Here is a 25,638-nt window from a genome sequence, read left to right on the forward strand (position 1 = left end):
AACAGTAGAAACTGTTGAGTTGAAAGTGCATGAGGTGCTATGTATTTAAGTAGGCATTGGTTAAAGTCCCTTTTTGGACCGGCGGGGCGATAGACTATCACGCCTTTCCAGCAGAGGTTGGGGGAAAATCCAATTTAAAAATACATATGATGGCCTTTTAATTAAATCAGCTGGTCTTGAAAACAATGCGGGCTATCAAGGGGAGCCAACAGAGTTTGATCCGGATGTGTGATGTTGTCATATTTCTTCAGGCCATGGATAAGTTGTGTACCTGGTGCAGGAAGCCCTGGTTGGGGGGGGGGGGGGGCAGTGTGGAGCCTGGGAGGCTACGGGGCAGAGTCAAACAACTTTGCCAAAATGAGTTCTAGACCCAATAAATGATATATTTTACTCTGATAGGATAGTTTAAAAATTCCCCAAAACCACTTTTTGATACAGTATTGACCTTTTACTTATTGGTAAGGTGATTATTGTACATTACTCCTAAGATTTTAACCTTTATTTGAGTAACAATCTGACAATTTTATAACATAAATGACTCATAATTTGTGGTAGTTTATTTAAGGCAGCCTTGTATCACTTCTGTTTTGTTTGGATTTAATGCTTGCCAATTGTGGTCCATCCTCAGATTAGTGGCCTTCTATTGGTTGTACTACGAGCTTGAAAAATAACTGTGTCATCCGTGTAATTGTGCAATCCTACACCTATGGATTTTAAATGTTTATGCAAAGGTTGCATGTATAAGAATGAAAGGCTAAAGGTGATTCTGGTGGCAAGCCACATGTGATTAAAATAGATTTTGCTTAGCTTGTTGGATTTGACACCTTCACTGATAGACTGGTCTAGATGAAACCTTTAATGGCGTGGTCAGACGGATTTTGCACCTTTTGAAGACTTTTTAGTTGCATCATATCAATGGTATTGAAAGGTCTATCATCACTACAAGAGAGATGTGACTTTTTCAAAGGCTCTAGAAAAGATTGTACAAGGGATATATCAGTATTTTGTTTGGACCAAAAGCCTGACTGGCAATCCCCTAGGCATCACATATCTTCTATTTGGGCCCTAAGTTGTAAAGATAGTAAGTTTCAATATTTTTAGTAAAACATGGTACCTTCGCAAAGACCTGTTACTGGCCAGATCCTCTGGATACAGGTTATTTTTTGCAAGCGTGTACAAATCCAAGCTTTTTTTAAAGACATTATGTATATTACTTGGTAGGAGAATAAATTACTTCTTGTGTCATTAAATTGTGACTTGTTCTTTTTGTATTCAGCTTTATATTAATCAGTAATGTTTTTCCTAATTTTCCTAATTTATTCTATTGTGTTTGCCATTTTGCGCAGAATTTTGTCTAGAATATTGTGACATTCCTCTGCTGGGAACAATCTTTTAGCTTTATCAGGCAGTTCACCTTCATATAAAAAATATCAATTTCTTCATAAATACTTTGACATTGTGATACATTCGGAAACATATCATTTCTTAGTCTGTAGGATTTGACCTTATAATTCTTCCATCACTTTAGTTTTTTTCAGTTCTGATGATGGATATTTTATGTCTTTTTTGTCATTTTGCTAATTTCAGACTTCAAACTATAAAGTTTGAGACTGAACCACTTCTGATAAGGTGGCTTTTTCAGAGAAGGTTTAGTTTTCAAGCTAACGGCTCCTCAAAGATAGTTTCTAATCTTTCAATAACTTCCTCTGTTAGCTATTCTACATATTTCAGGAAAGTTTTATTGAACCACAAGAGGCAAGGTGGGAACATAAGTAAACTTATTTACACATGTTTTTGTAATATTTGATTATGGTTAATCAAGGCCGGTGTTCTCCTGGAATTCTCAGGACCATGAAATAAGAAATGATCTAACCTGTCTTGCATTGTAGAGGTAATTTTTCTCTGTACATTATTTTTCTCTAATACTCAGACAAGAATGTGGCCACCTCGGCATGTAGGATGTGAAAACAGTTCTTTGTAATCCATAGCCTGCAGATATTTTTAGAAAATATTAGGTTAGAGCAGAAGTCTGCAAAATGTTTCATACTGAGCACCCTAAACAAAATGTTTTGAAGTCAGCCCCCCACTTTATGGCAAGGGTTGGGGGAGTAATATGATCAAGGCCGAGCACAGGGGGTGGGTCTTATGAGAGATAAGAGGTACTTTTTCTATAGCTCATAATTCATATCAAATGTAAGACTCATAAAAAGAGCACATTCATTCTATAGAAACAAACTGGCCCAAAACACTGCTCCCCATAATTGGGGTGATTTGAACCTATCAGACTCCTGGGTCCTAATGCAACTGCACCTGGTGCTAATGATAGCAGCTGCTCTGAGAAGCAAGCTGTTTCCTATGCCTTTTTCACCATTTCCCTACCATGCCTGGCTAGGGCTCCAATCTTGAAACAGGCTCTTGATCCCTTTCAGAAAACAATAGGTTCCAGGTGTTACCCTACTCTGTGCAGGAAGGGAGCCCTATGCCCGAATACAAGCAAGAAAAATGTGCCCCCATGCACCTTTTATAAAGTAAGACCATCATAACTGATGTAGTGGACCCCTCAGACCCCTAGAGACCAGTGTCACTTCACCTGCTTCACTAATGATAGCTACTGCCTCGCAAAGTGGGCTATTTCTGCAACTGTTAAAAACAATGGTCCCTATCTTGCCTCAACTGCTCCCCACCAACTCCAAGCTAAGGTGTCTCCTCTGCTTTAATTTCCCCCCATGGTGGGTCATTGGTAGAGGCCCAAAGCAACACTCGCACAGCACTGGGCCCTAATGCAACACTGTACATCCAGCACCAATGATCGATACAGTCCTGTCTCCTCTTCTCACTCCACTCCACTGGGCCATGACTCCTAGCTAGGCTTCAGGTACAAAGCAGGCTGTCTGCCACTTTGTGTAAAAAAAAAAAGGGGGATACAACCTCCACACTTGGGCCACATTTTATGCACAGTAAGGGTGACTTGAGCACTAATGCGTGCAAGGAAAATGTGAACCATTTCACTTTTTGGTTGCAAATCATCTATAATTGGGGTGCAGTGCCCTCTCACACTCCTGGCCCCAGTGTCACTGCTATAAATAAACAAAGAGAACGAGCTCAGAGCTGCTCTCTAGGAAACCCAGTCATCAGGGTCATTGAAAAGAAGTCTCCTTGGCTAGGAACCCATTTGGTTTTTAGAAGAACCCTCACCCACCAACCTACTTGGTGGCATGCCTCATCATTGGATTCCCACCCAGGAAGCCGAGTGCCTTCTAGGTGTGCTTCGAGCGGAGCTGTTTTTTCTCTGTCATTTATGTGAATAGTGGATACCGTGAATGTGGAAGGTTAAAACTACCTCTAGGGTACCCAATTCTTTATTATATGGTCCCTGGGATAGGGTTAAAAAATAGTTACTGGGACGTGAATGAGAGAATTGATCTCTCATGTCTCCTCAAAGGTATGTGCGAGTAGTGATTCAAGTGAGGTGGTCTACATGCTTCTGCCAATAGATTTTAAATTGATTGGCTTTCTTCAGGACCTGTGGCTCAGAGTAAACCCTGAGCCCATGTGAACTATGCACACAAGCTAAGGTGTGCATAGAAGTGTCAGGTGCGTGACTTATGGATTTCATAGTCAGATTTTCTATTCTTATAACACAAGCATTTCTCTTGATATAGATCCCGGCGGGAGGCGGTGCCTATTGTCACACTTGCGTCAAGGTCAGCCGCATGTGGGTATACCTATTAGTATCTCTCTTCCAGGATCTAGGTGAAAGGGACCTGCTACAATAATGCTAATAATGGATCTAAAAAAAAAGAAAGACCCATTATATCAACCTGTTCCTCAGGCCATCACTAGGAGGAAGCTGTCTCTGTCCTTTTGTAGAGTGAAAAATTAGCTCCCACATAGTGCCCCCTCCTTTGGGCCATTTCTGTGACTGTATCCATGGATCTCATTCCTTTACTTTTGTTCCTGGGCCATTACTTTGAGGTCCCAGGGTCCAGACTACCAGGGTTCTGCCTCTAAATGGGAAAAGCTAATAGTTTAAAACCATAATTTCTGTATAATGCAGCATTTTCTTGTCCATAACTCATGGCACTTTTTGGTGTTTTAAACATGCAGACAGTTGATCTTGGTTTGGGGTTATCCAATACATGAGAGCTCTGAGGCGGGTTTAGTTCTTGCAAGCAAGAATATTTTCAAATAATTTCAAAGGTAGAACCTAGAATTTACCTGCAAATGTTTTTTGTTTTATTACACGTTTAACGAGGTGATATAGCTAGTCTACAAAGTCCAATAATTGCAGCAAGGATCAAGATGCCAAAATAAAATATATATTTTGCATCTAAATGAGGTTTTATTAACTTTCAACATATAAGGACAAAATATATAACATTCCAATTTAAGTTTACTTACATCCTTATTTTTAACGTTTGCTGTGGCAGCAGAACTAACTCTATTGTTAATTAAAATTATGTTGGTCTCCCAATATTTTTGGGTTTGTAAGCAAAATATGCTGAGGACAGATGCCAAGCAGATAAGATAAGGAGGTTGTAATGCTAGTTAATAGATGCATGGAATTTCACAGGCAATATGGGTAATATAGGTGATCGCTATGGTCCCAGAATAAAGGAGGCTGAATTTGAATACATTTGCCGTACCTGAAGACGTCTCCTGTTTTTCCCTTCATGCCGTGTCTTCCTTTTTTCAGGTTCATCACGATGAGCATCAAAGTAGGGGTTCTCAAGGAGTAGCTCACAGCTTGTCCGCTCATCAGGGTCCATCCTCAGACAGCCCTGAAAAGACAAATGCAGTGGGGAGAATGGTAAATGAGGTTAGTTTCCTTTCAATACTATGGCAGAACAGATCTCCCTATGCAAACCCACAGCTTTGCTTGGAGGCAGAACCTTAGAAAAATGATGGTGCACAACCAGAGTGGTGCACAGATTACGTCTTCTTAGTACATAAAAGAATAACTTAGCTGAACAGGCAGAATTTTTCAAGATGGAAGGGCTATTTAAAGAGATATGGAGTAAGAAAATAAGACAAGAATCCCTTCAGCATTTTAGGAGGAAATTATTGCACTGTATCAGTAAGGTCAAGAAAATTCACCCAGATAGGTGCTCTCCTCATGTGCTTCATTCGTCTACACAACAGGATATTTTAACACAAAAATACCACAATGTTCTTGTTCACCTATTAGAGTGCATAGGCAGCGTTAGTGATCTGTTGTGCATGCCTAGCTCTAGTGTTGCATTCACACTGCTCTTTACTGAACTAAAACTGTACCCCACAACACTCATAATGCAGCCCACTGTATACTAGATATCAGGAATTGGGTTACTGGTTGACTGGGGTGTGGTCAAGCAGCAACCACAACCCTAGTCAGGGTAAAGCACAAGCAAGCCCCAAATTAATCTGTGCTCACCCCCTGGTAGCTTGGCACAGAGCAGTCAGGTTGAACTTGAAGGCAACACCACACAAAAATATGCCCCACACCAGGTTTAGAAAACAGGGTGATTTTTTAATAAATAAAACAAAACCAAAACAACAAAAATGCAAGCAGTAGAACCAGAGGTATTGAATGCCAAACTGTGTAAAGTAAAATAACGCCAAGAAGCAAAAAGTGCCATTAGGGATATCTGGTCGCATTGGACCAGGACAAAGTCACAAATCGAGGCCGACTGTGACAGAGCACGAGCCAGCTACAGGGACCATGTTAGGCCCACTCAACAAAGAACCTTAAATCCTGGTTGCGGAGCGTTGCGTGGATCTGAGGCAAGTAGCATTGCGCAGTCAAAGCGATATGACGGTTTCGAGATACGGCAAAGCTGCGGTGCCAGGTCCTGTTAGTTGTCGTGGAGGATCCTGTTGATAAGTCTTGTAATGTGAAGTCCAGACATTGAGGATGCGGCGCACAGCAGAGGTGATGCTTTGGTTCCCAGGAGATGCGAGACTGTAATGAGGAGGCCATTGTCGTTGGTGAGCTGATGGTGACGAGGAATGCGGGGACATGGGTCTGAGATGCGCTGCGTTGGTTTAGAAGATGCAAGGTTGATGCAGACCTTCTGAGCCAGGCCGAATCCATTCAGCAGTGGCGATGCTTCGGTTCAGCATGAAGATGAGCCGCTTAGCTGAAGGGATGTGTCAGTTTGGCTTAAGGATACACCACTCAGCAGAGAAGATGCATCTGTTCCAGTGGTAAGCACCTTAGTCCCACTTCCAAGGGTCCAGGGATGGGGAGGTATCACTTGAAGGGTAGACTCACCGATGGCAGAGTCCAGGTGCAATTGCAAAGTTGTTGGAAGCCTGTTATGTCCCCGAGGTTTCAGATCAGGAGACCAGCCATCTAGCCCTTGGAGTCACTCTGAGTTCTAGGTTCAGAGATGCAGATCCAGTCATTCTCACCCAAGCCAGAGAGTAGCAGGTCAGCAAAGCAGGAGTCCAGCAGTGTAGTAGTCCAGCAGAGTTGCAACCATTTCAGCAGCACAGCAGTCTTTCTTCCTGGCAGAGTATCCACAGGCCCAGAAATTTACTGAATGGTGGTGTCTGAGGTCCAGTACTGATACCCATAGGGGAACTTCAAAGAGATACCTTTGAAGTGCACAGATGTCCTCCCTTCCTGCTCTGGCTCCAGACTCCCTGCTCCATTACAAAGGATAAGGGGTACCCTGGGGACCTCTTTCTGTTTGCAACTGGCTTACCACCTACCTGAAGTAGGTGGTAAACTGCAATTTTTTGCAACCGCATTGAGGCCGCAAAACAACAGTACATCCCCCTGTGACTCACTATTAGGAAGGGACGCCCTTGGCATGTCCATTCCTAATAGTGACTCACAAACCCTATTTTGCAAGTTGGTAATAGGTTACTGACTTGCAAAATAGGGTTTGTACATAGAAAAATGCATGTTACTGGTTGCAAACAGGCCAATGGGCTGTTTGAGACCTGTTAAATGAATCATACACCTGGCCCTCCGTCTCTAGTGTAGCCAGAAAACTCTCAAGCATGTCAAGTTGCACATAAATGAACTTAGGATGTCCATCTGATTAGCCACAGAGGTGACCTACGTGTAGACTTTGAAAGCTTCCCACATCATAGAGAATCTTGGGATTGACACGCTATAGGCATTGATGAACACTGTGATGGCCAAGCTTATTTTAAAGCTGAAACCAGAGTCCCGCAGGGCATCCAGCAGGAATCATAAAGTGCAGCACCTTCTGGCAAACTCAGGATATTCAATCCTCAGCACCACTGGTGAGCGGACATTCAATGTAAGGGAGAAGCATTCAATGTCCAGCACACATGCTGCTTTATCTCTTGATATGAGCCACAAATCACTGCAAGAGTGGGAGTCGTGTGCGGTCGAGTAGAACGAAGACACGCTTTCATCGCCCTTTTGAATTTTCCACACACCCACCATACAAACTATTCTTTAAAGCATCTTTGGCACATTAGACTGGCCAGACCATGTGCTGATTTATATTATCTATGGTGGGGTCTAATGCAAGGTTAAAATCCCCATTACAAATGATATCACCAGGGTCAATACAGATAGGCATAATGTGTTCAAAAGTAAAACAGCACATTGAAGACTGCATCTCTAAACCTTTTACAGTACCTTGGAAACTTCAATCAGTTGAAGTTAGCTATCATATACTGTCACAGTCACCTCTCCTTTACACATATATTGTATTAACCTGCACATTTTACTCTACATCACTAGGAAAATATGTTTCATCTTGCTCAATAGAGAACTGGGCTGTTTGATGCTTCTCATTCTGTTTCTTTAGTTGGTTGTGATAAACTTAGCAGCTTCCTTGGGGTTAGAGCTGAAATGCATACGTTCATCAACTTTCAGTCTTAATTGCAATCGGTATAACATAGCATATTTAATGTTCAAGGACCGCAGCTCTTTTTTATGTCCATAAAGGCATGTCTGCCTTTCTGTACGGCAGCAGCGAAATCCAGAAACAAGAATAATGTTGTCTCTCTAGTCAACAGCAATGGTGGGTCTCGGTCTCTATAATTGAAAAAGCAGGCAATCATGGGTCTTGCTATTGCATCTAGGGGTGCAGAGGATTGACTGCCCTATGTACTCACGTAATCATGAATAATTATGAAAAAAGGGATCTTCCCATAACCTCTGCACGCACTGCTTCACTAAAGTCCACTGGTTTACCTAGTTCTGTGGTCTCAGGCAATCCAATGATTTGAATATGATTGTGAAGTGAATGTGCCTCAGGTGCCTCATTCCTTGCCTGCATAACCACCAAAACCTTTGCATGCACAGTAAAGAACTGCAGGAGTATGACTTTGACCTCTAAGGGCCTCATTACGATGTCGGGCTGAAAGCCTCCGACCAACAGTCAGATTCTCCTAGACCATGTAGGAACCCATCCACCTGACTCGGTCGGAAACAATTCTGACCGATTACGATGCTTGCGGTCGGAACAGGAACCGTTCGGTCATTCGATATTGGTTCCGACTGGCAATCGGAGACGATTTGTACACCTCTACGGACCGCATTTCCGACCGACCGATTACGATGTCGGATTCTGACACCCTTTCTGACTTGGTCTGTCCAACACCAAAAAGCTGTCGAAAATTGACTTTTGGGTCTCTAGCAGGCCCCACTTCATCCTGAGTCCTCCAGTTTGAGGTTGAGGGGGTAGCCAAGGGACCCCCCCTGTAAAGCCATGCACTGTGTGGCAGGCATGATGGGGTGACTGCCACAGAATGCAAGGTTTTCCACAGACACCCCTTTTCCCCATAGGAGCCTGTGTTGTCGGTCGTCACACAGGATCCGATTGAAGTCAATGGGATTCCTTCCGAATGGCGTTCTGAAGCACATTGCAGTGACACCTGAGGCCAGCGGACTCTGCGGACTTGCGTAGCACTTACCTGGGCTCTGGTGGCAGCCTAATCATCTCCTTGGCCGTTCCGTTTTCCCCGCCGCCTCTTGTCATCCGAGGCCGAAGTCGGGTGAAAACCACAGGTCCCAGCATTCTCTCCCGCCCCGCCCACTTCCGCCGGACAACGCGCCCGGAGGCGCAATAAAGAGCGAGGCTCCCTCGGTGGAGCGGGGGGACATTGCAGTGACACCTGAGGCCAGCGGACTCTGCGGACTTGCGTAGCACTTACCTGGGCTCTGGTGGCAGCCTAATCATCTCCTTGGCCGTTCCATTTTCCCCGCCGCCTCTTGTCATCCGAGGCCGAAGTCGGGTGAAAACCACAGGTCCCAGCATTCTCTCCCGCCCCGCCCACTTCCGCCGGACAACGCGCCCGGAGGCGCAATAAAGAGCGAGGCTCCCTCCGCGTCGCGGGACGCGCGCGGGCGGCGCCGGGCTGAGCCCGGGCAGAGGGCGGGCCGTCTGTGGCCGTCCGGGGTCGACGAGGGTCGGGTCGGCCAAGTCTCTGACATCACGTTCCCGGCATCTCAAGGTATTGCTATTCGGTCTATGTGCCCTTGTTCTAAGTCCAAGTCATGGGTAAGAGGAAAACTCCGGAGGGTGGGTCCGAGCCATCAAGATCTCTGGCCACTAAATCTAAGCTGAGGAGGACTAAAACGAAGAAAACTCATCACCATGCTGGGAGTAATTGTGTGATGGACCGCATAGATGTCATTATTGATGAATGCGAGGACCTACTTAATCCTACCCTTCAAACTGCCGTAGGTGGGAGGAGGGAGATTACCAGAGGTGTTGTTACGGTTCCGGACATGTTTCTCCCGAAAAAGGGTGGGGAGGACATATCTAATCTGGAAATGGATAAAGTAGTGGCTCCTATTACCCCTACAGCATCATTGACTGAGGGGCAAGCTCACTCCCCCAAGCCTCCTCTTGCCTCTAATGAACCATCTGTTATTGTTTGCAGCAATAGGTTTTCTGTATTGAGTGAAATTGACATTGACACTAGTACCCTTGCTTCGCCTCCCATTGAACCCTTGGTCCCTAATCCGGGTGCCTCTGCATCTGGAGAAAGTTTTACCACAAATTTAACAGAGGTTCTTTTGGGATCTGAGGCTAGCAACCAGGATGTGAAATCTCTAGTGGTGACAGTGAAAAAACTTTGCTCCTTGATTGAAACCATGCAAAACAAGATTGAGTTGTTAACAGTTGCTGTTAAAAAACTAGAAGAACCTAACTTGGGCTTAGGCACCCATCATGATTTTGATTCCACCTCCGTTGAAGGGGTTCTGCCTACAGCCCCTTCTGAAGTGCTAGGTGGTTTACATAAGTCATCTAACATACGTAGTAGGACTCTGTCTCATGTCTCTCGCCCCTCGAACAATCAGTCCCGTTCTTTAGCTCAATCTAGGGCTGATACTCATCAAGCTGTTATTCCATCTCTTGCTAGATATTCTACTAGAGTCCCCCCTGGTCCCCCTGGTATGTGTCAGAATACTTTGTATGCTGGAAGACTCTCATGTGCTGATGTAAGATCTGGTACCAACCCAAGGGGTATCTCCCATCTTCAAATACAAAATTCTGGGTCACATACTCGTGTTCCGCATCCTCGGAAAATCTATATGGTGAATGTCCCGAGCCTGTCCTCTGGCTCTGATTATGAAACCAATGAATCCCTGACCAATAAGGTTATCCATTGGATTAGGCACGTAAGGGGCTGTTGTTCTGTAATTAGAGCCGATATAGTAAGAGTATGTAGGATCTCCCAGGTTGGTAGAGGGATGGATTCTATTGAGGTTACTTTTACTGACCCTATTATAGCAGACAACTTAATTAACCTCGAGTTTAGAAGCTGTTCCCTGGATAACTCTGCTATCCAAATGAGGTCTACTCCTACTGGTTCTTTTCGCCTAGATAGAGCCTCTAGTTTGCCCATGGGAGAGTCGTGCCTAGAACAAAATGACTGACTGCATAAAGAGTGCAGCCTAATAGTTCATCCTGTTTGCTCACTGCTGACTGATAAAATCCCAAATGTTGAGCCAGGCACTTTGGCTTGTGGGGAAATAGAAGGCCTTTCCACAGATCCGGCAAGGGCAAACCAATCGAGCACTATTCCGGTGACCCAAAAGGCGGGCAGTGCATCACATGCAGAGCTTGGGATGCTCTTGTCCTGGAATATTGCAGGGTTAAAATCTAAATTGGAAGATCCAAATTGGGTAACATTTATTAATCTTTATGATATCTGCTTATTCCAGGAGACCTGGATACTCGAGGCCCAGTTTTTGTTGGGTTTCCTGAATTTCAATGTTTTGGCGATCAAGGGTAAAAAGGGTCGCCCTTCTGGTGGTCTCACTATTTGGATCAGGCAGGATCTTGGTGTCATTGTTAAGGAGCTTCCTACCTCACACCCAGATATCCAGTTGCTTAACCTCAAGTTTAAAGATGGAAAGCTCCTGGATATCTATAATGTTTACATTAGAAGCACAGGTGGAAAGAAATCTGATACCATAGGTCGATTGGATGAACTTATGCTTTCTTATTCCCAACACTCCTATGTTATTTTAGCTGGTGATTTTAACACAACCTTTGAACCGCTTCTTGGTGTTGATCGGAGTATTTCAGTGGTAGAGGATGACTTATGGGGTGTCCCAAGTCTAGATCTTGAACCAGCTATTCGCTGGACTGAAATAGCAATCCAGATTAATGCCCTTTGCTTGAACATGGGGCTTCGTGCAACAAATGGCAGGGCTGTACATGATAAGCTAGGGACTGCTACCTTCAAGAGTGGTTGCCGTACTAGCAGGATTGATTATATCTTACTATCAATAGAGCTTTGGGAGACCCTGAGGGACATGACGGTTATAGACAGATTGGAGAGTGACCACAATCCTCTCTCCCTGTCTATCTCGTATTGGGTGACCCCCACCGCCCATAGTGGTTTTCCTCCACAGTATCAACAAGATGTAGTTATCACTAACGATTTGCGCCATGTTAAGTGGACTAAGATTGTCCAAAGTCAAGAATGCTTAACACGTATTTTAAACAGTTTAGAGCTTGCTACCCAAGATTTAGGTGTTGTATATAACCAGTGTCTTTTGGATTCACATTGCACACCCGAAATGTCGATCCACGATTCTTTCTTCCTCGAACTCAAAAATATTTTTGTAAGGCCCTGCAAATTACCTAAGCCCAAACAAGATCTCTCAACACGATGGTATTCCACTGAATGCAGAGATGCCCGTGTGAATCTGGGAATTGCATTGAAATCTGGCGACAGTCTGAAAGTTCGTATCGCCAGATATGACTATAAGCAAGCTATCTTTAAATCAAAGAGAGCGTGGGACTTCCAAAGATGGGAGGAACTTAGGGAAGCTGGTGCCCAAAAGGATATGAGACGTTTCTGGTCTGTTTTTAAATGGGGTACTGGGGGGAATCCTGATAAACCCCAAAATTGGGTCTCGCAAGATGCTTGGGTCAAGCATTTTGAGGCTTTGTATGCTGCTGAAGAAGATATGTGCCCCTTTTCTAACTATCAAATTATCTTTTATAAGGAAGATGCATTTTCCATAGGTGATGTTGCTGTTGCCCTTAAGACACTGGTTCCTGGAAAAGCCCCTGGGATGGATGGAGTCCCTGCTGATAATTTTTTGAATAATTGCAAATCTTGGGGAAATTATATCTTAATTTTAGCCAACTTGATTGCCAGAGGTGCCCCGATTCCCACTTCTTGGAAAGGTGCTGAAATTATCCCGGTGTTCAAGAAAGGAGATAAGTCCCTCCCTGCCAACTATCGTCCAATCAGCTTGATTGATACTACACAAAAGATCTTAGGCAGGTTGATCCTGAATAAAGTGCTGGACTGGGTTTTAGAGAATACAATCCTTTCCCATTTACAGGCTGGTTTTAGAGCTAGAATAAGCACCATTGACCAGGTGCTGCATTTTGCTATGCTCTATTGGAAAGTAGTCTACTTAGGGGGGGGCAGCTTATATGCTGCCTTTATAGATCTTAGGGCAGCCTTTGATCTTGTCCCCCGGGCATCCCTATGGACCACTTTAGATAAGATGGGGATGCCTGCAGTCTTAATCTCCCTAATTGCCAGACTTCATGTAGATAATTTTGCACAGATCCGATGGGGTGGTGTCGGCCAAGTGACTAAACAGTTTCCTATCCAGAAGGGGGTCAGACAGGGATGCGTTCTTGCACCAACTTTATTCTCCCTGTATATTAACGATGTGGCTGCATTATTGATAGATGCAAACGTAGATGCCCCCTCTTTGGCAGGTAGAAAAATTCCTATTTTAATGTTCGCTGACGAATTTCTAAAACGCCGAGTGGCCTGCAGAAGTCTCTAGGTATTTTTGAGGACTTTTGTTTAGCCCGCGGCCTCGAAATTAATGTTTTAAAATCTAAATTTATGTCTTTTAACCAGTCGAAATCTTTTAAAAGTAAAATATATATGAATAACATGCCATTGGACCAGGTCCAAGATTTAACTTATCTAGGTATCTGCATTCAACATGATTTGGGATGGAAAAAGCAAGTAGATTTGGCATCCCTTAAACATTCCCAGCTCTCTGGCGCGTTAAGCAAAGAACACGCCAAATCCCTGACTAAACCCATTAACCCTGCTCTTCGGGTGTATGATGGCAAAGTGGTTGGTGCTGCACTCTACGGGGTAGAGTTGTGGGGTTTTGATAATGTATATAAACTATCTACCTCTGAAAATAGATTCTTAAGGAATCTCATTAAACTACCTCAGAGTACTCCCCTTTGTCCCTTGTCCTATGATCTAGGTATAAGGCCAATAGCACTAATTGCCCTGTTTCGCCCAGTTTTATATTGGAGACGCCTATGGGTGACTCCTGAACTCAGGCTCTTTGCTCTTGGCCTGATGGATATTATTAAATTGTATACTTTTCACAAGGTCAAGTGGCTCCGTAGAATGCGTGATTCGTTCCAAGACCTGGGCTTAAAAATCTTGTGGGAGGATCCACTAAATGCTAGCTTCCCGTCTAAACAAGTATTGAAGGCTTTATATTGGGAAAAGGTAGCAACTCGAGTTTTTAGTTCCACAGCCCCGCTTTCATTGTCTGGTATCTTTCTTGATTTTAAGGATACTATTTCTCTGGCATCTTTTTGGGATGACATTACAAATCCTTTGGACAGGAAGCTATATTTTCAATTCAGGGTTGGCAGTCTCCCAGTTAGAGAGTTTACTTCTAGATGGGCCGTGTCCAACGCGCTTAACTGTCCTGGCTGTACTGCACCTATTGAATCGGTCAATCATTTTCTGTTCCAATGTCCATCCTATGTAATTCCCCGCAAGTTTTGGTTAAAATCAATGTGCCGACAGCTGGGTGCCAGAAATGCTAAGGTGGCAGTGCGTATTATGCGTTCTGCTGAAATCCCATTTGTTTACATATCTGTTGCCAAGTTTTTAGGTAGGGCATGGGTGATCAGGAATAAAATGTTGGCGGGATAACCATCCCGATATTCTGTAATGTCAATCTTTCTGCAAATGCCTTTATTTATTGTCTTAAACTATTTTTTAATATGTTATTTGTAAACTGTGTATATATATAAATTTTGTATGCTTTTATGACAATCGTCGAATAAAGCTTTCTTGACTTGACTTGGCGTTCTGAAGCATCGTAATAGGTTGTGCAGAACCGGCAATCGCGATTCGGTCAGAACCAAATCCGACAAAGATTCAGGCGGAAAGATTCCGCCTGATATCGTAATAAGGCCCTTAGTCAGTAGCAGCCTTCATTTTCTTCTGATCCAAGCCTATTTTCACTACACTGGGTTCCCTTTGTCCTTTGCAGGCTCTCTTCTGTTCAAATGTCAGCCTGTCCTGCTTCTCTTCTGCTTTCTCCATAGCGCTGCAGGTATTATAATATTTCATGGAGTATCAGGCCAATGGCCTAGAAATTGCATCCTCCAATTCAGAGTATCACATGCACCATTCCCACAGTCAAGGAATCATGCAATTTTTAACGGTTCCAAGTGCTCATCAGCCAGCTTTATAACATCTTTCAGGATTTTATGCAGTCTTGTCTGTCTATAAGTACTGAGGGTCAGAATCTGCAGTTTTACAGCTCTGGGCTGCCTGGCTCAGGGCTTCTATGGCATTTCATCGAGGTAACAAATATTGTGATACGAAGATATAGAGTGAAAAATATTGAGGACTTAAAATACTGATTTTACCTGCTTGCTATTTAAAGTACGAGAATAGCGTGAACAAGAAAATCATGAAAACAAATATATATATATATATAGTCACTGAAAAAAACAGAGGTTTCAGGGACGTTATAGTTAGGAATTTGCATTTTAAAAAACCTTAGAAATTCATAGAAAAAAACAATCCAATCCAAAAAGCTTTATTCGACAGATGAATGTCATAAAAGCAATTATATCTAATAAAAAACGCATTTTTGATCACAAAATTTCAGTACAGTGGTTATAAAAATCCTATAACATTATTAATAAATATACAACAAACATACACTCAGTTAAAATCTAATTAAACAGCTATAGTGATTAAAAAAAAATGTCATGAGTGATGTAATTTGTTACATCATCAGCAGTGCATTGCGGGGGTGCGAGTTATAGTTAGCTAAGCTAACCATAAAAGCTGGATTTCTCTGGTTTGTGCAAGTGTAATGTCAGCCTAACTATAATGTCCCTGTAACCTTTGGTTTTTTTCTATGAATTTCTAAGGTTTTTTGAAAAATTCAAATTCCTAACTATAATGTTCCTGAAATCTCCGTTTTTTTCAGTGAATTTCTAAGACTTTTAAATGCTAATTCCTACCTATAGCAACTACAAGAAAATCTGGTGGTCTCAAGAAACAGGGGAGAGGAACAAAAAACCAAGTTATCACAACTTTGCAGATTATAAACACAGAGTCAGTATCTGAGATATAATTACATAGGTAAGAAGAAGAACAGCCTTCACGAAATGATAGGATTTCCATCAACTACCAAGAGAGGTCAGTGTCATCACTTGGATATCCTTCCTTCCTACCACGACTCCTCTAGAACATAGAGGGAAATCATGTGGAACGGATTGCGACCTGGCCACAGAAATACCGATAGAAGGAAATGAGAAAGTAGACAGAAAACGACCAGTATGGTCATTATTTTACAAAAATCAAGAATGGATATCCATAACTTGTGTGATAGAAATTACCAGTGCGTGCAGTGCATATAAGTGAGATTAAAAAGGGAGTTGGGAGGGAAAAAAACCTTTAATACAAATATTTCTGCCAATCCTATTAAAATAGTGCAAATGCAGCTTTCAGCAAATAGGCCGCTTTACAATATAGTCAACTAGTTTCAGCCTTCAGGGCCCTTTGCCCCGGCTTTCTTCAGGACATAAGCAATAGACTGCTACTGCATTCTAAAAAAAAGGTGAAATTCCTACCTATAACATCCCTGTAACCTAGTGAATTTCTAAGGTATTTTAAAAAAAATTATTTATTAAAAGAAGTTTGTAACTATTTTTTCTTTTTTTGGATGATTTTCTATATATTTTTAAAAACTTTTAAAATAATGAGTATCACTTAAAAAAATACCATAGCTGATTAAAAATGTACAGTGTTATTTATTTGAATAATTTAAATGTTTACAAAATTGTACTATTGTTCTAAATGATTTTTTTTTTGTGTTTATTAATTTCAACCAAAATAATGTTAACAAGATCCACATTCCATTACCATAGATCAATACCAATCCAACCCCTCCAGCCCCCCCCTCCTTTAGGCAGAAGAAGCCAAGGACAAGTACACTGACAAAATAGAAACAACCCACTATTATACAGAGGCAGAGTTGTCTAAGGAGGTTACAATTGGAAACAGTAAAAACCAGTCACCGTGGATGATGAGGGAATCAAAGTTACAGCAAATCAGCAAGTACATGAGGGCATGCAGTGCATATATATAATGTCACTGCAAGTCTGGCCTTGTCAACAGGTACGCGGTAAGCGGAGCCCAAAAGTCTCTAGGACGAGAGGTTTCAGGTAACTCTTCTTCATAAGCCAGTAATTGAGTTTTACAATACAACAGCTCACGCAGCCATTTTTTAATTGTTGGGGTATGTTTTGCACCCCAGCATTGCGCCACAGCCCGCCTGGCAAATAAGGTAGATACAGCAACTATGCGTCTATTACATGGCTTTAGGCGGTTCATATAACCCAATAGACATACCTCAGGTACACATTGCACAGGTTCCAATACAATATCAGTGAGTAGTTTCGTCACTTCTGACCAGAAGGCAAACACACCCGCACATTGCCATGCCACATGCAAAAAGTCTGCATCTGCCATTCCACACCTCACACAGTTAGCAGTGTCACGCAAGCCGCATCTATGCAGTTGCATCGGAGTCGCCAAAGAAGGTTGTAATAACTCCCCAAGTAAAGAGCCACCAGAAAACTAAGTGGAGAAAATTATGTTTATTCAGGTACAGAGATGCCGTGGAAACTGCAACCCAGCCGAAGGCAAACAGCAAACTCGGTCCCAGCACATGCTCACACTGGGACCGGATGGGAATACTGTTGAGATGCTACATAATTCTAAGCATTCCCGTTGTCCGCACCCCCCCAGTGTACAAAACATTTTTGTGGGAAAGGTAGGATGCATCAAAAAATGATTTCTCGATCTCTTACTCTTCCTTACCTTCATGAAATTCATTGCCGTTGACTGCACATTCGGAAACTTTTCTTCTAGTGTCTCCTACAAAAAACACAAATAATGCCTTCTTCATAATTAATCCACTAGTATTGATAAAACATATAGAGCAGACCACAAACTGAATTACATTAGTCTTGGGAAGTAGAAGGGGCTTTAGTCACTCAAGTCAAGTTCAGAAGGATAAAAGTGGAGTTTGCCCCTAAACTCTCTTTCTCTTCTCCCTTTCCTTCCCTTTCAGTATTTTCTTGTCACTCATTTTCTCTCCTGTCTCACCCCACTCCATTACATGCTCATTTTACTCAACTGTTTATCCACTATGAATGGAACAATGGGATTTTTTCTAAATATGAATGAATTGGAAATTTTCCACACCACCAACTCTTTCGCAACACTGTCAAAATATCACTGTGGCCAAGAATAGACCCCTTTCTTTTTGAACGGATAACCCTTTCATGAGAAAGCAGAGGGACAAAGCGAGGAACTGCATTTAAAACTCATAAATGTTTGAACCATGGCTTTTCTCTGGTCACTCCCTGATATCATCCATACACAGCAAGAACGTCATAAGTCCTATCCTAAGACCAGGGCTGGCTTCAAATTTTGAAGATAAGGGCCTTCCCAGGATGGACGATTCCACAATCTATTGGCACCTTTTATGTTGCTCCCTGGATCCTGGCCTAATCCATAGATGAAACGGAGATACAAAAATAGTAGCTAGCACGGCCCAGGAAGTTCTGAAGCAGGGGCTTTCACCTCCCTTTAGTTGGATGCTTACATCACCACACGGAATAAACCAAACATCTCCTCCAGGGAGGGGAGAAACCATGACCTACAACACAGCACACAAAGGCACAACATTACTGAACATGCCAATATTTTCGAAGACGAAAGTGAGAGCTATTGAAACAAGCATTTGCATTGGAATAGGTCTCGCATTTGTGAGATTTACATCTATTGGGGTTGTAAACATAAATGCGGCGCCATGCTGAAACATAAATCGAAGCACTCGTGTATATAAAAGTTATACACAGAGCGGCCTGTGAAGCGGGTGCCATGGTGATAAAGATATAAACATGAAAGAGGGCGCCGTGCTAAAACATGAAGCACGTTGCCCGTGCACAGAAAAGTTATGCATGTGCGGCCAGTGAAGCGGGTGGCGTAGTGAATCACTAGCAGGAACTAAAAAAGTAGCCCCTAAAGTACCATATAAACACTTAGGGCCTGATTCTGAGTTTCGGTGGTCCTGGAGGGGGTGGCACGCCACCGCCCCACTCTAGGACCGCCGAAGCTCACCAATGCCCACCAGATTATTAAAAGTAATTTGTGGTCTGGCAGGCGGGCGGCATAGGGGTCCTGTTTAGAAGCTCATTGTGATCCTTATACAGCACCGTGGTGTGACCTCCAGTGCAAGTTCCTGCACAGGAAGGAATGCACCACGTTGTGTATTCCTTCCTGTGCAGGAACTGGGGGAGGTAAATCTACAGGGGTCACAACATGTGCTCCTCTGCATGCACCCCCATGCACGGGGCTCCCTTTCTTCCCTCACTGCCAGCAGTTACATGGAGGAAGTACCTCCATAACACAGTTGGTGGTAAGCAAAATTGAAATATGCTCAGCGGTACCTCAGGGCACCACCAAGCATAATGCAGCTTTGAGACTACTGCGGTTCCCTAACGATTGCGGCGGTGCAATGGCGGTCCGACCACCAAAGTCCTAATCGGGTGGTCGGACTGCCGGTACGGTGGTGGCTGGACTGCCACTACAGCGCCCGCCAGTCTCATAATTAGGGCCTTAACAGTGTAAGTAAATTGCAGTTGGTCAGTGCTCCTCAGCATGAAACTGAAATTATGTATCTGGTGTACCAACCAATAAGGAGCCACAAAAGAAGAGCAATGCAGGAGGTAACCAATGGCAAGCAGCAGGCGGGATTATACTCCGTATAGTGATTACAGTAGGTCTAGAAGACACCGCATGCGTGCTGCCTAGGATCGACCTAAAAAGGGGGGTGCTAGAAGTACAGAGCCCTTGGGATGACCCATCTCTGGAGCAAGACACTCTCGCAGTTGTGTCTCTTTTTTCTGGTCAGTGTAGATCGCCTTTTGTCACATGAAAGGTTACTGATCTGGATTTTATTTGAGTCCTGACTAAATTATTTTTTTTAAATCTGCTGCAGTGAACATATAAAAAATTATTGCTATTACTATCAAATGCATCTATAAGATAAAGTATTTAATGTGTGATGATCAAGTGTACTTTTAAAGTGTAAGACAATCCCTCTTGCACTACAGGGCGAGCACTCCATAGGAGGAATAATACACAAAAAACAACAGTATGAGGTGAGAGAGTGGTACTTTATGGGGGCGGAGCCAAAGCCCACTTTATGTAAATGTTAAAGGTTTGGAAATAATAGATTCCAGGCAACTAGACTGTCAAGGCAGACCTACAAAAAACAAAACCAAGGCCTGAGTAGGCTGATAACACCAGGTACAGGTGCGTTGAGAAATCTAAAACCGTGGACCGGTGGATATTATATAACTGAACTGCATTCTGTGGCCTATCATTCCCGCAGCCTCGAGCAGAGAGCCCAAGAACAAAGCACCTCCCTGTTTCATGGACCGTTGAGTATTTAGATAATATCTAACTAAGACTTACAGCGTCATACAATTAATGCAATTGCATGTTTCTCTGGAGTTTTAGTTTAACACTAGTATCATCTGGCTATTTCCGTGCTCCCCGCCCAACCCCGACTCTCCTGATTTATGGGCAGCTGCTGAGCCTCAGAGATGGGCAGGGTCAGGAACCCCTGGGACACTCATGAGGCCAAACCGAATGCTAACAACACCACAGGGGGTGAACACACAGAAAACCGAACGTACCCAGAAAATTACATTAAAGTTGAAGATGAAATACTTAATGCAGCAGCTAACCTCGGGCCCCTTGTGCTGCTTGCCCGACTTGCTGGGGGCCTAGGAGCCTCCCGTCCCCAGGCTGGCATCAGTGGTTGAGTAGCAAAGGTGTGCTGAGGCCTGGCAGGGGGTCCTCCAGGTCAGCTCGCCCACACACAGCAGGGGGCAGAGGCGCTTGATGACAGGGAACGGGATGACCATGACAGGGTAGATCCCGGCTCCTCCATCCAACTGCTGACACACAGAGGGCGGATGCTCCAGGCTCACAACTTGCTCCTCTCAGGGATAGGGCAAGCAGAGACAGGAGGAGCCAAGGAGTAGCCAAGGAGTAGCAGCCCCTGTTACAGACAGGGAAGGAAAGCAGGCACACTCCTTGAAGCTGGCCATTCCGGGGACCTTTAAAAATCTTATTACGAGAGACTTTTCTGGGTAAACAAACAGGTTTTCAGGGACACTTCTGAAAAGCCATGAAACATTGTAACTATGACAGTGAGGGCCATGCTAAAATATTAAGCGTGGCGCCGGCACATAAATGTTATTCATATGGCGGTCCATGAAGCGGGTGCCATGGTAATAAAAAAATAATCATGAAAGCGGCCAACGAGCTAAAAAAATCAAGCACGGGGCCTGTGCATATTAAAGTTATGCTCATGATGGCCCGGGAAGCGGGCGCCATGGCTCGCAGGAAATAAAATAAGTAGTCCCTAAAAGACCATATAAACACTTACATTGTAAGTAAACTGAAGTTGGTCAGTTCTCTGTGGTTTAAAATGGATATGATGTATCAGGAGCACCAACCAATGAGGAGCCATTAAAGAAGAGCAACGCAGGAGTGAACCAAGGGGAAGCTGCAGGCGGGATTACACTCCGTATAGTGATTACAGCAGGTCTTGCATACAGAGCATATGTGCTGCCTAGGCTCGACCTAAAAGAAATAGAGAGATTGTATCGTCCCTATTGACTTCTATTGAAGCAGAGGCAATTTTAGGTGGGAGGCAGCTAAAATAAAACCATTTTGGCTTAAAAAATTGTAAGTCTATCACATCCCTCCCAAAGTTAGGGATGAGGCAATGTGAGACAGCAAGTGCTGTTGTCTCAGATATAGTTTGAGATATGTTCAATGCTGTAGGGCTACAGAATGGCAGGTGGCACGCTAGGCAGGCAAAATAGTCTATAATTGGCACAGAGAGTTAAAGGAGATTGTGCTTGTTTGGGCTGGAAGGAAAAACTTACAGGAGAAAGCTCAGTCATGCAGTAGACAGAAAATTAGAACTCCACACACTTGAGAAGAGTATAGATAAGTTATGTCTGGATATTTTAATACTAAGTTCTCTTTGATTGCAGCAGGTGTCTACTCATATGGGTTCATGAATAGATCCTGTAGAAGCTGACTGATGAGGTAATAGCAGACGATTGTGCACAGGCACCCGCACAACTAGCTCAATGGCCAGTGCAGAGACTGTCAACACCAAAGCTTATGCAGCAATGTGCAGAGATCAAGGGTGCTTTTTGAATTTCCCCCTGTCATGACACTGCCAACTCCTGTCGGCAATGAGGTTTGGCACCGGAGGTCATGGCGGGCACAGGTAGGCTGATCATGCACAGCTAGTGGAGCCTTGCAAGGTAAGATACATGAAGGCTGTGGCCACCTTGTTGCTAGTATTACATCCTTCCCCCGGTATTCACTCCTGAATAAGTTTAGGGTAATGTTTTGTGCTTAGAGAGTAATTTGGAGTCCAGGGAAGAAAAAGCAAAGTCATAATACTAATTTTTATACACAATCTAAATGAACTATTTTGTACTGCCTCCTTATGAAACCTGTTAAATGACTGCAATGCCAGGACCAAGCACAACTGGTCAAAGCTTTGATCCACTTATAATTTCCTTTGTGGTCATCATCAGGCTAACAGTGGTCTCCTAAAATTATGTCTGTTTCTCATGTGGTCATGGGGTGCAACAAAAGCTCATCGTACAATGATTAAAAAAACTGGATACAGCCAGATTAAGGTTATCACAATGTAGAGTGCGAGAGACAGTGAGACAAAGTGCACTCTTCCAGTATCAGTAGTTACACACAAAAGCAACTGGAATGAACAATAAGATAGAGCGAAGAAAGAAATTGGACTCTATCATAGGAGGGGATGTTCTGCCCCAACCTCTTGGCTATCCAGAGATATTGGATTAGATGCCTCACTCACTTATCATGACATGCTTCATCATTGGCACCTATCCATACCCTGGTAGGATGATACCACCAGGGCAGACTCAACCAAGGATGGAATGAGAGTTCTTTAATTAAATCAAGCTGGATAAGCAGGGATCAAGAAGAAATGTATATGGTTAATAATACCTACAGGTATACCCAAGAGATTTTCTTTATTTATACGGTACCTGGGGTATGGATAAAAAGTTGTATTTTTATTATTGAAAATAATCGTTCAATTATACCTCCTGTGTCGGCGGCGTTCTGTGAGACAACACTAGGTATTCCCATGGTGCTCGTTGAGGAAATCAAAAATACAGGAAACCGGTCATGAAGAAGACAGCGACAGGTGAGAGCCTTAGGCCTCACGAGTGTGCATGGTGTGCATACATAGAAATGCAGGAATACATGTAACAAGCCCTGACAAAGGCCCCAGACGCAATTGGGCTCATAGAGCGGACTGAAACATGTTGGCACAGACACGGGGGATTTAATACCAACTAACAGAGATCAAATAGGGACTGAGGTGCATACGCAAGTAGCAATTTATTCTCCAGTGAGAACGAAAACATAATTCTTCCTCTGACTGAACCGCATCGTAACGGAACTGAGCACTAAGCTCGTATTCCTCAGAAGTGACTGGAATCTGGCCCTAGACGCGTTACTAGATCACAGTGACCTAACAGATAAAGCCAACTATGCTGATAAGGCGGTCATGAGACATGCTTTCAGACCAAGTATTGCTAGATGCCTGGCGCCTTCTCAATCCAATGAAGAAGACATATACCTGTCTTTCCCCTGTGCACAGCACCCAATCTATGCTACTATTCTCAAAAGTGCACTTTCGGACCACTCTCTTACAAGCTTACTGATTAACCTGGGACTGACACGTCCAATCGGTAAGCCCTGGTGCCTACATACCTCCTACTACAAAGTGCCAGAGAAGAAAACACTCCTCCATCTCAAAATCTAACTAGACCCTAATGCGGGTTCAGTCGCATTTGCGCAGATGCTGTGGGCAGCGGCAAAAACCACAATTAGGGGGCAAAAAAGCATGCATGATGAAGCTCTACATAACAAACAGAGGGCAATCCAACATACTTCCCTTGAACTGTTGATTCACCCTTCTGATGCCACAGGGAGATGTCTGAAAAAGGTGACAGAGGACCTCAATGCTCTCTTCACCTCCAAAGCTGAGTAAGTGCTACACAGACTTAGGTACCGCCATTTCTAAAAGGGTGAGAAAGTCGTAAGGTTGCTCTCAGTGCAACTCAGACAGCAGGAAGCAGCAACAGCAAGCCCGGCCATTAGGAACCAGGCTGACCAAATCATCAGACACCTCCAGTTGATAGAGGACATATGGGGGTTGGAGTCCTCAGCTGGATAAGGAAATATCCAATGATGGACGTCTAGAGGATCAGCAAATTATCATGCTTGATATCTTGGCTATAGTAGAGGCAGGAAAGAGAAAATAATCTTAAAAATGATCTAGGCACTCTTGAGGAGAAGCATACTTTTCCCAAGGCAAAAATGGAACAAGGCAGTGTTCCTTGAAATGCAGAATGGCTAAATGTCCAGGGGAATTTGATGTACCTTGCAAATAATAGCCTGTCCACATGTATAGAAGACTTGTGGATGTTTTTAAATAAGCATTCTAAGGACCAAAGCACATAATCTCAGCCTAAAATACTGGCCTCATCTATGGTTAGCAGAAAAGGGTCCCTTTAGAAGAGGTCTAGAATATGTATTTAATTATTTATTTGGAGGTTTTATATAGCTCTACGTGTCTCCTCACAGTTACTTCCAAGTGTTGTACGGATTGAAATAAAAGAACATGCTGTTGTCCAGCTGTTAGGACTGCATGGCACCTAGTCAGTAGTCGTTGCTCGTCTCACTGTGTTACCAATTAGTCAAGGGTCCATTTTAATAATTCAGATTTTAGGATTTTCCTCAATCACTGGTAGCCGGAGTCAGAGCATTCAAGGGTTTGGGCCTTAAACTCAGATCTCCATCTATACTTGTAACATGAATGAATATTTGTTGGGTGATGCAGTGTGATTTAGCTGATTGGGGGATCTTGGCAGGGATGTAATGTGAGCTTCTATGTAGCTATGGCTTTTCTTCTAATCAGCTATATGTATGATGCAGACAGTTTGAAGTTGATTCTTGCCCTTTTACTGGCTATCAGTGGAGGGATTTCATTGCAGCCTTTGCATGGCCATGGCTTATTTACAACTATGGCTACTGTATTGATTTGGAACTTTTGATGAACAGCATTCCTAATTTTCATGAGTTCTAGGTCGTGTATAGTGGGTCATATGTTCTGTGGCTACTTAAAGGGGAAGTGCTTTTGATCTATTCTGCCAAGAATTTTGGGGCCAGATGTACGACCCGTTTTTGAATGCGCAAACAGGTCTGGGACCTGTTTGCACCTGCAAAAACCCTACAGGGCCATGTACAAACTCTATTTAGCAAGTCGCAATTTATTTGCGACTCGCTAAATAGTGTTTGCGACTCGCAATTAGGAAGGGGCGTTTCAAGGGCGTCCCTTCCTAATTGCGACGCTGAGCCCTATGTATGACAGTCGCAACTTACCACCTACTTCAAGTAGGTGGCAATGCAGTCGCAAATGGGAATGCAAGCAAAAATAGTTTTTTAAGGACAGGCTGTGGTCCCAGGGACCACTGCCTGCCCTTAAAAAATGAAACAAAAATGTTTCATTTTTTTTTTTTTAAATGCATCCTGTTTTTCTTTAAGGAAAACGGGCTACATTTAAAAAAAAAAAGCTGCTTTATTTAGAAGCAGTCCCAGACATGGTGGTCTGCTGAGCCCAGCAGGCCACCATCCCTGGGAGGGCCAGACATTCTCAATGGGGTCGCAAAATGCGAGTGCCTCATGAATATGGATGGGCTTCGCATTTAGCGACCCCATTGGGAATCGCTA

The 25,638-nt window shown here is 43.4% G+C and overlaps 1 protein-coding gene across 1 annotated transcript in view; it reads right to left on the reverse strand.

Moving 5' to 3' along the window:
• LOC146789841 (cyclin-dependent kinase-like 4) overlaps positions 1-25,638 on the reverse strand; it is a 516,383-nt gene that overhangs the window by 65,588 nt on the left and 425,157 nt on the right. The window contains exons 8-9 of the mRNA XM_085632203.1: positions 17,572-17,628; positions 4,647-4,781 (exon numbers count right to left, since the gene is read on the reverse strand). Coding sequence (XP_085488329.1) covers positions 4,647-4,781; positions 17,572-17,628 — 192 coding nt within the window. The remainder of the gene's footprint in view (positions 1-4,646; positions 4,782-17,571; positions 17,629-25,638) is intronic.

The sequence above is a fragment of the Triturus cristatus genome, chromosome 10, assembly GCF_964204655.1.
Source record: "Triturus cristatus chromosome 10, aTriCri1.1, whole genome shotgun sequence".
NCBI lineage: Eukaryota > Metazoa > Chordata > Amphibia > Caudata > Salamandridae > Triturus > Triturus cristatus.